This window comes from Oryctolagus cuniculus, chromosome 9, assembly GCF_051225735.1.
Source record: "Oryctolagus cuniculus isolate XC-2025 breed Fujian yellow rabbit chromosome 9, ASM5122573v1, whole genome shotgun sequence".
NCBI lineage: Eukaryota > Metazoa > Chordata > Mammalia > Lagomorpha > Leporidae > Oryctolagus > Oryctolagus cuniculus.
This window is the reverse complement of record NC_142875.1, coordinates 67177002-67190811: the sequence shown is the minus strand read 5'-3', so window position 1 is coordinate 67190811 and position 13810 is coordinate 67177002. Positions and strand designations below refer to the sequence as shown.

Sequence of the window (13810 nt, the reverse complement as noted above, 5' to 3'; positions counted from 1 at the left end):
ATTAGCCTAGTGAGCCACGGCGCTGGCCATCCTGACTCATTTTTAAAAATGGTTTATTTATTTATATGATAGGCAGAGTTACAGACAGAGGGAGAGACAGAGAAAAAGGTCTTCCATCCGCTGGTTCACTCCCCAAATGGCCGTAACAGCAGGAACTGGGCTGATCCGAAATCAGGAGCCAGGAGTTCTTCCGGGTCTCCCACGAAGGTGCAGAAGCCCACCCTCTTGGGCCATTTTCCTCTATTTTCCCAGAAGAGGAGCAGCCGGGACTCGAACCGGCGCCCATATGGGATGCCATCTCTGGAGACAGAGGCTTAGTCCACTACGCCACAGCGCTGACTCCCACTTACTCATATTTGATGGGATAGGAGCTCTCAACAGAATAGGACAGATGGCATCCCGGCTTTACAACCAGACTGTTTAGAATTTTATCTGACTGGCTATGATGGGCAGTAGGAGGGCATAGCAAGGGAACCTGCACTACCAACGTCCGTTTCTCCCTTCCCTGTTTCTGACCCACCAGAATGTCAGTCAGTGAAGAAAGGGCCTTGAGGTCACTCCTCCACACAAAGCAAATGAGAAGTCCACAGGAAGGTCCTGTCCTTAAGAACTTAGAGAACTGCCCAAACCCCCTTTTCATTTCCTCAACCAACAGGCTGTCAAAGCTTCGTGTCCAGAGCCAGACTCCCAGTCACTTTTCCAGTGGGCAGTTTATGACGGGACACTCGTCATCTCAGAGTTTTCAAAGCTCAGTGCGCTCAACTGATTTCACCCAGAGCCCTCCACACCTCGTGTGGAGCCTGGGGTTGGTGTATTAACAAACTTCCCCAGTGATGCCCATTTTACAGATGAGGCTACTGAGCTCAGAGATCAGCAGAGTTGGTCACCTTTACATCGTCATTAGCTAGTTCTCGTCGTTTCCTGGTCCAGGTCAGATGTTGAGACTGCACTGGAAGTCCCAAAGATCAAGGTTTGTTGTTTCAGCCTGGCGTCAGCCGGGCAGAGCTTGCCCTACCGGCGAGGGCGGTCCGGCCGCGGCGGAGTTAATCCAAGGCTCCGCCCCCGGCCGGGGGGCGGGGCCGTGTGTGCGTCCGGAGCCTCGGCGCCGCCGGCCGCGCCGCGCTTCTGCGCCTGCGCCGGGCGCCGAGGGGACGGGGTCGGACTCAGAAATGGCGGCCTCCATGTTCTACAGCCGGCTGTTGGCCGCCGCCACCCTTAGGAGCCACCGGCCCCGGACGGCGTTGCGGGCCGCCGCCCAGGTATTGCTGCCCAGCCCGTTCTCGTCTCGAGGGTCGGCAGGAGAAAGGGCGAGGTGGGACATCTGGCTCCTGTGGGCGAGGTGGGAGGGGACTCGGGGCCCGGCTCGGGGTCACTTCGCAGGCGGTGACATTTCCTGGGTGCTGTGCTGGGCTCGCGGGCGGCCTGCCCGGGAGTACTGCCCGCCAGGACTGCGAGCAGGACCGCGTTCGCGTCAGTCTGCTCCGGCTCTCAGTCCTCGAGAAGGCCTGGGGGCCCGGGCGGCGGCCGCTCTCTCAGTTTCCCAGGGGGCGGTGGGGAGCGGGTGGGCTCCCTGTGGAGGTGAAGGGGTCGAAGCAGTTTCCGCGGCGGGCGCCGCGCTTGGCGCCACGGGCTCAGGCTTCCGCGGCCCCTCTTAGGGCAGGGGGAATGCCCTTCATGCGTACTTTGGTGTCTTGAGAGCTGTCACAGATGGGAATGGCTGCTAGGTCCGGCGGTGCCTGCTGACCCGCCTTTAACGGGGGCGGCAGGAAGGTTTCCCCCTCCCCGGAGTAGCTGGGCGCTGTTCTGTTTGTTAGCAGTGGTAATCCGATCACGCTTCTGAGCTTACCACTTGGGGAAGTAAGAAAGAGAGCATTCCGATTACTTCATTGTTGGATAGATGATAGCGTACCGGCCACCGGTTTTTCTGTAGTTGCTTTGATTTTGAGTAGTGTGTTTCAGAAGTCGTGTTCAGAGCTTTACGTGTAGTCTGTCACTAGACTTTTCAGCATCGCTGTGAGGGAGTCATGATACCGCACCATTGATGAAGATGGGAGAGAACAAGTGAGTGAGGATAGGTAAGAGTAGGTGAGGTACAGCTGAGGTTAATTCAGAGCTTTCTGGTTCCAAAGCCATGTGCTTGAGTCAGCTCTGCAAGAACACAAACGTGGCCCTCTTCCCAGTGTTGCCCTAAGGAACTGTGGGCCTGCATGATTGGCTTCCGAAGTTTTGTTATGTTCTGAAGTAACTCCTCAGACGTTCCATCAAGTCTTTAATTTTATTTACTTTTTAAGTGTTAAAGCAACGGATACTTTCAGGCTGGGGCAGTGAGTTCCATGGTTTTGTTTCCTAATACTGGAAGTGATATCTATCTCTGTATCTTGAACTTGCTGATAGGAATCTTAAAAGGTGCTGTCTAGTTTTTAGAAAATGAGGATTTGGTGAACAAACATGTTTTCATTCTGATCATAATCTTTATCCTTTGGGCATTTCTAGCTTTTGTTTCTGTATTAAATGCCCAATATATTGTCTTAATAACAGCTGCCTCTTTTTTGCAGCTTTAGAGTTTGGAAGGAGCTTATTCTAACCACTTGGTTTTGTACTTGGGCACACAGAGGCGCATGGAGAAATTTGTTCAAGGTCACACGTTGAGTTTAACAATTCTCTCCAGCACTTTGTTTAGTGCCCTGACCCTCTTCCAGTTTCTCTGTATCTTTCATGCAGATGGTTCAGGTTATGAGTGGATTAAACAGTTAAGAAATTTCCTTGGTTGCTCTCAATCACACTCTCCAGCGACTATATTCTTTCACTTTGAAAACTTATTTTTTAATTAAAAATACATTCATTTGAAAGGCAGAGAGAGAGAGAGAGATCTCTTTCAATTTACCATCCCCTGGTTCACTCCCTAATACAACAGCTGGGGCAGGACCAAGCTGAAACCAGGAGCCAGAACTCCATCTATGTCTCCTATGTGGCAGGGGCCCAAGTGCTTGAACCATCATCCACTGCTTCCCAGGTCCATTAGCAGGGAGCAGGGTTGGAAGTGGAGTAGCCGGGACTCAGTATGGAATGGGAGTGTCCCAAGTGGTGGCTTAACCTGTGCCACAACATTCACTCTAATAATAAATACTATTTAAAGCAAGTCTGTAATTGGGTGAGCAATGGTATGGAGACTTAACCAGAAATTGATAGCTGATGTTATTATAAGTTACAACTCCTAATGGTGTAAGGATAGAATTATCAAAATACTTCAGACACTAAAAACAAACAAACAAACAAACAAAAAACACCACCTTCAAAGAGTTATAAAAGCTATCAGCATAACCTTATGTATTCTAATTCTTTTTTTTTTATTTTATTTTATTTTTTTTTTGACAGGCAGAGTGGACAGTGAGAGAGAGAGACAGAGAGAAAGGTCTTCCTTTTGCCGTTGGTTCACCCTCCAATGGCCGCCGTGGCCGGCGCGCTGCGGCCGGCGCACCGCGCTGATCCGGTGGCAGGAGCCAGGAGCCAGGTGCTTTTCCTGGTCTCCCATGGGGTACAGGGCCCAAGCACCTGGGCCATCCTCCACTGCACTCCCTGGCCACAGCAGAGGGCTGGCCTGGAAGAGGAGCAACCGGGACAGAATCTGGCGCCCCGACCGGGACTAGAACCCGGTGTGCCGGCGCCGCTAGGCGGAGGATTAGCCTAGTGAGCCGCGGCGCCGGCCTCTAATTCTTTTTTAAATAGAGTATTTGAAAAAACTAGAAAAACGTCCTTAAGGAATTCGTGTCATTGATTTATCCTCACGTATTTTTCCCCCCCAAATAGTTATTTGAGAGGCAGAGACAGAGTGCCCCTATCTACTGATTTACTTTCCAGATGCTCCCAGTGGCCCCTGACTAGGACTGAAACTGAGAGCTAAGAACTAAATCTAGTTCTTGCTTGTGGATGGCAGGTTCTCAAGCACTTGAGCCATCACCTGCTGCCTTCCAGGGTCTGCATTAGCAAGAAACTGGAGTTAGGGGCTGGAGCTGAGAATTAAACTCAGGTGGCTTTGATGTGGGAAGTGGATGTCTTAACTGGTAGGCTAAATGCTGTTTTTGTTGGGGAGGGAATATTTTTAACTGATAGAAATGTTCCAGCAGTAATACAGTGAACATACGTATTGCTTTGTCCAAATTTAACATTTTGCCACATATGCTTTATCTTTAAAAACTTAACAGCATATATGTATTTTATTTATTTTTAAAGATTTATTTACTTGAGAGGCATAGAGAGAGGGAGAGAAAGGGAGGTCCTCCATTCACTGGTTCACTCTCCAAATGACCACAATGGCTGGAGCTGAGCTGATCTGAAGCCGGGCGCTTCTTCCAGGTCTCCCAAGTGCTTGGGCCATCTTCTACTGCTTTCCCGGGCCACCAGCAGTGAGCCGGATCCGAAGTAGAGCAGCCAGGATTTGAACCATCACTCATATGGGATGTTGGCACAACAGGTGGATGCTTAACCCATTGTGCCACAGTGCTGGCCCCCATGTGTGTTTATTTATACATGTAGATATATATATATATATATATATATAAAATCACATGTATTATTTATTTTTGCTGAACCATTTGAGAATAAGTTGCAGGCATCATTGCACTTCAGTCCTAGATATTTCAGCATATATTTTGAAGAATGAGGACATCTTCCCAAGTAACCACAATATAATAATCATACTTAGGAAATTTATCATTGATATAACACAGATATCTAATTTACACTCAGATGTAAATTTCTGTCCCTAAAGTGTCCTTTTTATAGCTGTTATATTTTTATTCTTTAAAACTATTTATTTGAGATACAGAGGGCACGAGCAAGTGTGTGCACCAGACTGAACCTATTCCAATCTACTGGTGCACTCCTCAGATGCCTGCAACAATCCTGGTCTGCCATGTGGCTGTTACCAATGACTCCCAGGAACTAGAGCTGGGCATGGAATCCAGGTTCTCTGGTGTGGACATCTTAACTGGAGTCTTAATGACTAGGCCAAATACCTGGTGTTTTGTTTATCTTTTGAAAGAGTGAGAGTAAGAGAGAGAGAGAGAAAGAAAGAAAGAAATATTGGTCTTCCATTTGCTGGTTTGCTTCCCAAATGTCCACAATAGCTGTGGATGGGCCAGGCCAAAGCTAGGAGCTAGGAACTCCATCTGGGTCTCATATGCATAGCAGGGACCTAAGTACTTGAACCATTATCTGCTGCCTATCAAGCTGCATATTATCAGGAAGCTGGATAGGAGGTGAAGGTGGGACTTTATCCAAATGTTCTAATAAGGGATGGGGGAGTTCTAAGTGATGGCTTAACTTGCTGGACCACAATGCCCTCCACTCCCCTACCCCTAGATTTTTTTTTTTTGAAACTGAGATCATGCCTCTTTTTTTCTTTTCTGATCTATTCAGCTAATTAGGTGCTTCCTAGAGACTTTATTGCTATTGACCTTGTGCTTTTATATATATTTCAGTTGTTTATTTACATGTCTATGAACTGTGTGACTAGGACTAAGTTGGCTTTAATCTTTCAGCTTCACCAATATAGTCTAGTACATAGGCATTAAAAAGTTATTTTATGGGCCAGCATTGTGGTACAACGGGTTAAGCTGCTGCATGTGATGACAGCAACTCATTTGGGTTTTGGTTTGTGTCCTGGCTGCTCTGCTTCTGGTCCAGCTTCCTGCTAATGCCAGTGGGAAAGCAGTGGAAGATGGCTCGAGTACTTGGGCCCCTGCACCCACGTGGGGGTACCTGGGTGAGTGCCAGGCTCTTGATTTAGGCCTGGCTCAGTCCCAGCCCTGGCTTTTGTGGCCAACTGGGGAGTAAACCAGCAAATAGAAGATTTTTTTCTTTCTCCATCTAACTCTCCCTTTCAAAGAAAGAAATAAATAAACCTTAAAAACAAACAAGCAAACATGTTATTTGAGTGTATGACTATTTTTCCAGGTATGCTGGGTATTCCTCTCTTGTTAAATTTTGAGATATAATATGTGAATTATACAACTTAAGTGGAGAGCTGGATTAATTTTTGCATATGTATGCACCTGAGGTAGCCACCATTCAAATCAAGATACACAGTTTCTTCAGCCCTCAGAAGATTATCATGTCCTTCCTTTGTCAGGAAGCTGTATATAGCCACTAATTCTGACTTCTACCATAGGGTAATTTTGACTGATTGTGAACAAAATAAAATAAATCATACATTTTCTTTTTTTTAAAGATATATATATTTATTTATTTTTAAAGATTTATTTATTTACTTATTTGAAAGAGTTATGAAGAGAAAGGAGAAGCAGAGAGAGAGAGGTCTTCGGTCCAATGGTTCACTCCCCATTGGCCACAACGGCTGGAGCTGCACTAATCTGAAGCCAGGAGCCAGGAGTTTCTTCCTGGTCTCCCACACGGGTAGAGGGACCCTAGGACTTGGGCCATCTTCTACTGCTTTCCCAGGCCATAGCAGAGAGCTGGATCTGAAGTGGAGCAGCTTGGTCTTGAATGGGTGCCCATATGGGATGCCAGTGCTTCAGGCCAAGGCGTTAACCCACTGCGCCACAGTGCCGGCCCCTATTTATTTATTTGAAAGTCAGAGTTACACAGAGAAAGGAGAGCCAGAGAGAAGGAGAGAGAGAGAGAGGTCTTCCATCGCTGGTTCACTCCCCAGTTGGCTGCAAGGGCCAGAGCTGTGCCGATCCGAAGCCAGGAGCCAGGAGTTTCTTCCAGGTCTTGCACGTGGGTGCAGGGGCCCAAGGATTTGGGCCATCTTCTACTGCTCTCCCAGGCCATAGCAGAGACTCGATCGTAAGTGGAGCAGCCAGGATTCAAACTGGCACCCATGTGGGATGCCGGCACTGCAGGCGTCGGCTTTACCCATTACACCACAGTGCTGGCCCCAGAAATCCTAAGTTTTCTTGTGTCTGGTTTCTTCCTCTTAACATGTTTGTGAGATTAATCCATTGGTATACGAGTAATATTTTTGTTGTTGCTCTGTAGTACCCTATTGTATGAATATACCACAACTTATCCATTCTGTTGATGGGTGGTCAGGCCATTTGTGTTTTTGTTTGTTACAAATAAGCCTGCCATAGACTTTGTTATATATGCCTCTGGTAGCCATAAGGATTCATTTCTATTGATGTGCACTCTTATTTTTTTGTTATTTTTTTTCTTTTTATTATTTAATAAATGTGAATTTACAAAGTGCAACTTTTGTATTGTTGTGGCTTCCCCCCCAACCTCCCTCTCCCACCCCCTCTCCCATCCCGCCCTTCATCGAGTTTCATTTTCAATTACCTTCATATACAGAAGATCAACTTAGTGTATACTAAGCAAGGATTTCAACAGGCTGCCCTCACACAACTGCACAAGGTATAGGGTGTTGTTTGACTAGTAGTGTTGTTTTTAAGTTTCATAGTAAAACACATTAAGGACAGAGATCCTACGTGGGGAGCATGTACCCAGTGACTCCCGTTGTAGATTTAACAATTGGCACTCTTAATTATGGCGTCAGCAACCACCCGAGGCTCTTGCCATGAGCTGTCTAGGCTATGCAAGTCCCTTGAGTTCACCAGCTCTGAACTTGTTTAGTCAAGACCGTATCACAGTGGAGGTTCCTTCCTCCCTTCAGAGAAAGGCGCCTCCCTCCTTGATGGCCTGTTCCTTCTGCTGAGGTCTTGTTCACCAGGATCTTTCATTTAGATTGTTTTTGCCACCGTGTCATGGCTTTCCATGCCTGTGAGACTCTCATGGGCCTTTTAGCCAGATCTGAATGTCCCAAGGGTTGTTTCTGAGGCCAGAGGATGTGCACTCTTATTATTGTGGCCCTGCCATGGGAAACTGAGTCTAGCTCTTGTACTATTTTTCTCTTTCAGCAGTGAGATGTAAGTTGGTAGGGGGAAATCTTATTTTTGTTTCCTGCATCTTTTTCTTTTTTTTTTTTTTCTTGGTTTGAAAGTGGACTTTATTGGGGAATGTTAGTGTAAAAAATTCAAATTCATAAAATTTAAATAATCCTGCATCTTTTTCTAAGAGTAATTCTAACTCATCTCTACTTTGGGGCAAATAGGTTTTTGATTTTTCCCTTCTTCTACTGTATAAAATAGCTCTCACTCTCATCCTTTATTTTCTACCTTTTCATTCTCTCTCACCACTGTCTGACATGTATTTATCATCTGTGCCCTCAACACCTCATGCACCCCCCACCCCACTGGCCCATAAAATACACACTAGAATCTAAGCTTTAGTGCGTAAGGTTATTTTGTTGGGTTCACTGCTCTTATTTCTAGTGCTCAATATATATTTGATTGATTAAATGAATGTTCTGTATAGATTGAAAAGGGGAAGAATTTCTTGAAAGCTTTTGTAGTCTAGTTGTGCAGGGCAAACACCTGTGTGTAAAGGAGGTACCAGTTAAAAGAAACATTTACAAGGAATGCATTAAAACTGATATTTCAGGTCGGTTCTCTGAACTGGGATTTTCAGATTATGAGGTGGAAGTTGTGTGAAAGTGGTCCTTGGGTCCACACCTTTGGAAAAATGAAGGCTGGAGAATTGAGGAGAGGGAGAAGTAGAACTGTAGGGCAGTTGCAACAGACATCTGCCATTCCTTTGGGACACCTGGAACTAGGATGGCCCTCTGTCCCAAATTGGGATGAAATGACAGGCTCATATCTCTTCTATCCCCATTGGCAACAGTGCTGCTGATGAGAAAGAGATGTGACTTGGAGCAAGAAAGTGCCCATGATAGGACTCAGCTAACACTTGTCAGCAACTAGCATTCCCAGCAGCTGGGACTAGAGGGAGCATCTGGGCACTGTACTGCAACATTTGCTATAGTTGAAACCAGGGTTTTGAGTCTTGAGTATGTGAAAGTGTAATGGCATTGCATCATTGAATTAGCACACACCCACTGCCAAGCGATTTGTTAGCTGCAGGAGGAATGGTAGAAGAAACTAGGAAGGATTTTCTGTTTAGTGGAAACAATGAGATTGGTTTTAGATCTGTTGAATTTGAGAGGTAGAAATGTCCTGTAGGTGATTGGAGATGTGATAATGAAGTGGCTAATGTAAGATAAGGGCTAGAGGTGACAAGAAAATACTCAAAACTACAGAGGTAACGTTTGATAGTTGGTAGATTAGCTTTTAGTTTTATGATGTACTTCACGTACTTTGGATGTTATGTTTTGATCATTTAAGTGTAACGCTTTTGTTATTATGAAGATGATTCTATGCAAACAAAGTATTTTGAGGAGATGCTTTTAACAAGAATGACTGCCAAATCACTGTAATATATAAATATGTCTCAAATTTCTCTAGGTTCTTGGAAGTTCTGGATTATTTAATAATCATGGACTCCAAGTACAGCAGCAGCAGCAAAGGAATCTTTCACTACATGAATACATGAGTATGGAATTGTTGCAAGAAGCTGGTGTCTCCGTTCCCAAAGGATTTGTGGCAAAGTCTCCAGATGAAGCTTATGCAATTGCCAAAAAATTAGGTACTAAATTAAGAAAAACTTATGACACCTTGACATGAGAATTCGGATGTGAACTTTTTGTTTGATGACAAGTTTTAGCTTTCTTTGGCAGGGGAGTACACAGAGACAGGGACAAAGAGAAGGAGCTCCTATTAGTTAGTTTACTCTCCAAATGCCTGTAGTGTCCTGTTAGCCAGGAGCCAGGAATACATCCAGGTTTTCCATGTGGGGGCCAGGAAACCAATTACTTGAGCTATAACATTTGCCTCCCAGGTGTACATTAGCAGGAAGCTAAAGTCAGTAGCCAGAGATGGGTATGGAACTCAGGTACTCCATGTGGGAAGCAAGCGTTTCAACTGCTATGCTGAATACTTGTCTCTGACTTTTATTTGAAAAAAAAAAAAAAAAAATTGCTTAGAAGAGAAGGCAAAAACTTTATGATTGTTGAAATTCTAAAATTATTAAGAGATGACTGTGAGTTTCTATAGTGCTAATGGCTTACAAGTCACTTATATTGTCATTAGGGAAGCTCTAGTTCTGGTTTTAGTTGGACTGTAATTATAGAGAAGGAAATTTTATTTGCTACCACAATCCTGTGGGTGGCAAGAGAAACTGAGTCAGCATGGGGTCTGGGGCCTCTAAGCCCTATAGTTGGTGACTCCTCTGAAACAGCTTTGGCCTCTCTCCCCAGTATTCCCTACAAATGCTAATCATCATCTCTATGTGTCGTAATGTAAAAAGTTTGGAAATGCTGTTCTGTTGTATATAATTGATGTTACAAATTGAAGTATGGTTGTAAAGAAATCTAGTTCTAATGTTTTCAGAGACCATGAGAGTCTGCTAAAATGAAGGTTGGTGAGCTGTGAAGATCATGGAGTTCATAGAATGGATTTTCGAAGAGTTGGTTGTTAAGCATAGAGAAGTGAAGCAATTATAATTTGGGGTCAATTCTAAGCAAATTATCATGTCTTATAGTTCAAAGAAATATGATTTCAGTAAGGCAGGTGGCAGAGTTTTTATAATTTCCTTATTGACGTTAGGAAGATAGTTTGAGTTTTAGTATAATTAAGGGAGAATCTCTGTCTCTTTGAAAAAACATGTAAATTAACGATTGTCAGCCTGGAAGGGTATTTGTAATGACTTTAGTATATAGGACTTTACATTCTCTTTTCTTTTCAATATTTTATTAGTTAGATGACTATATACAAGGAATGTTTAAAATGTTTGTGAAAGACTAATGCTAGGAGGGGTAGTGAATGTCTTTTTATTTATTTATTTATTTTACAGGCAGAGTGGACAGTGAGAGAGACAGAAAGGTCTTCCTATGCCGTTGGTTCACCCTCCAATGGCCGCCACGGCTGGCGCGCTGTGGCTGGCGCACCGTGGCTGGCGCACCACGCTGATCTGAAGGCAGGAGCCAGGTGCTTCTCCTGGTCTCCCTTGGGGTGCAGGGCCCTAAGCACTTGGGCCATCCTCCACTGCACTCCCGGGCCATAGCAGAGAGCTGGCCTGGGAGAGGGGTGACCTGGACAGAATCCGGCGCCCTGACTGGGACTAGAACCTCTGCTGGCGCCGCAGGCGGAGGATTAGCCTTGTGAGCCGCTAATCCTAGGTTCTTGTCCCAGTTGGGGTGCTGGTTCTGTCCCGGTCGCTCCTCTTCCAGTCCAGCTCTCTGCTGTGGCCCGGGAAGGCAGTGGAGGATGGCCTAGGTCCTTCGGCCCTGCACCTGCATGGGAGACCAGGAGGAAGCACTTGGTTCCTGGCTTAGGATCGGCGCAGCACTCCGGCCGTAGAGGCCATTTTGGAGGTGAACCAACAGAAGGAAGACTTTCCTCTCTCTCTCACTGTCTAACTCTGCCTGTCAAAAAAAAAAAAAAAAAAAAAAAAGACGGTTGGGATCCAAAAAAAATCTTATCTGACGAGAGGCAAGTGCCAAGTTTAGTAAAACTGTAAGCTCTGTGAGGGCAGATAGGAGTCTTTTGCTCATTGTTATAGCTACAGAGCCAGCAGTTTTTGGTATGCAGATGAATCAGTAGTCCTCATAACAAGAGAGCTCAATAATGTATGTTAGGCAAGAGGACTTTCTGTTCTGATAGATGGACAGTATAAATCAGAATCTGTACTGGTAATATCCTCCAAGTGATGGCATATTTCTGTTCAAAATAGTGTTTATAACTCAAATTTTTACAAGAGCAAGTTTACATTTAAGAGGGAAGATTTAGAAAGGTACTTGAGTCTGTCTTTTATACTTTTAATACCTTCCAAGCTACTCGATGTTTAAAGTGTCAAGAAATTGTTAAATTATTTTCAGTATACCCTAAGAAATGGTTTAATATGGGTGGCTAATTTTCTAACTTGTGGATCTTATAGACAGTGAATGTTCCAAGTGTTCTAACCTAGAAAATCTACATACACAGAATGCCTCATTTTTTGACATGTGAATAGACAAGACTTTATAACAGCTCTTAGTAAGTATGCTGAATAACAAGATGTGTGTTTTTTGCTGCCATATGCTTCGTATCTAATAGAAGTGCTTTTCTTCTAGGCTCAAAAGATGTTGTGATAAAGGCACAGGTTTTAGCTGGTGGTAGAGGAAAAGGAACATTTGAAAGTGGCCTCAAAGGAGGAGTAAAGATTGTTTTCTCGTAAGTCTTATTTTTTTTTTTTTTCAAGAAAAATCTTCATTATTGAAAATTGAGTTAAGATTGCATTTTTAAAAATTATTTTTAAAGTTTTATTTGAAAGAGAGAGATGACACACTTAAATCTTCCATATGCAACAGCTGGGGCTGGGCCATGCCAAAGCCAGGAATCGGAACTCAATCTGGATCTCCCACATGGGTGGCCAGGGACTCAAGTGCTTGAGCCATCATCTGCTGCCTTCCAGGGGATGCATTAGCAGGAAGCCGGAATTAGAAGCAGAGCCAGAAGAACTTAGGCACTCTGATCCAGGATGCTAGTGTACCAAGCAGTGTTTTAACTGCTGTGCTAAAGATGGAATTTTTCTTTATATTTAATTTTTAATTGACAGTAACTGTGCATGTTTATGGGGTACAGTATGATGTTTTTGCACATTTGTACATTGTATAATGATTAATTTAGGATATTGAGATTATAATCTCAAGCATTTATCATTTCTTTGTGATGAGAACATTGAAAATCCTCCCGTAACTATTTTGAATTGTATGATACAATATTGTTAACTAGAAAGCAGCCTTGTTTGTAATAAACACCAGAATATGTTCCTGTCTTGATCTCATACTTTTCCTTGCCCCCTCCCTAATCTCTTACTCTTCTCAGTCTCTAGTAATCTCTATTCTATGTGAGCCCAGCTTTTTAGATTCCACATTTGGGTGAAATCATGTTGTATTTGTAAAGTTTGATTATGGAAGTGTTGAGGATACTGAGATTTAAATATTGAGATATTATTATATAGATTTGTTTTTCTCAATTGAAGGGAAAATAGTTTGAATTTTTTTTTTTTTAATTTTAGTCCAGAAGAAGCAAAAGCTGTTTCTTCACAAATGATTGGGAAAAAGTTGTTTACCAAGCAAACTGGAGAAAAGGGCAGAATATGCAATCAAGTTTTGATCTGTGAACGAAAATATCCCAGAAGAGAATACTACTTTGCAATAGCAATGGAAAGGTCATTTCAAGTGAGTAATTGTAGACATGCTGTATTAAGGATGTATTTATGAAAATTAATTTCAAAGTTGATTACTATTTTATTTATGTGGGAAAGATGAATAAAATAAAATTTAGAATTTTGTGTATATCAAGAGCATATTTATGTCTTTTTTTAAAGATTTTATTTAAGGTATACAAATTCCATGTATTTCCTATATGCAGATTCAGGAGCATAGAGATCTTTTCCACCCTACCCTCTCTCCTGCCCACACTCCCACCTTTCTTCATCCTCCCTCTCCTTTTCATATGTTAATTTTTACAAAGATCGATTTTCAGCATACTTTATATTCATAATTAACTTTACACTAAGTAAAGACTTCAACAAGTAATGTGAATAAAAAGAAACACTGTTCCTCAGAAGTTGAGACAAGGGCTATAAACAATCATTGAATCACAAAATATCAATTTCACTTGTATACATTACCTATTAGGTATTCTATTAGTTACCACAGATCAGGGAAAACATATAGTATTTGTCTTTAGGACTGGCTAATTTCACTAAGTATTATGGTTTTCGTTGTATCTATTTTGTTGCAAATGAAATAATTTAATTTTTTATTTTTTTACCACTGAGTAGTAGTATTCCATATTGTATATATACCATAACTATTTTATTTAATTTTTAAAATTATTTATTTGACAGA

At 43.2% G+C, this 13810-nt stretch overlaps 1 protein-coding gene across 2 annotated transcripts in view; it reads left to right on the top strand.

Annotated features, from left to right (window-relative positions):
- The first annotated feature begins 1129 nt into the window (after positions 1 to 1129).
- Positions 1130 to 13810, top strand: part of SUCLA2 (succinate-CoA ligase ADP-forming subunit beta) — a 63887-nt gene continuing 51206 nt past the window's right edge. The window contains exons 1-4 of one of the 2 annotated variants that reach the window (XM_002720719.6): positions 1130 to 1259; positions 9321 to 9501; positions 12026 to 12125; positions 12973 to 13135. In XM_002720719.6, coding sequence (XP_002720765.6) covers positions 1170 to 1259; positions 9321 to 9501; positions 12026 to 12125; positions 12973 to 13135 — 534 coding nt within the window. In that variant the 5' untranslated portion in view covers positions 1130 to 1169. Of the gene's footprint in view, positions 1313 to 9320; positions 9502 to 12025; positions 12126 to 12972; positions 13136 to 13810 lie in introns of both variants that reach the window. The other variant, XM_051832280.3, reaches the window with a different exon arrangement.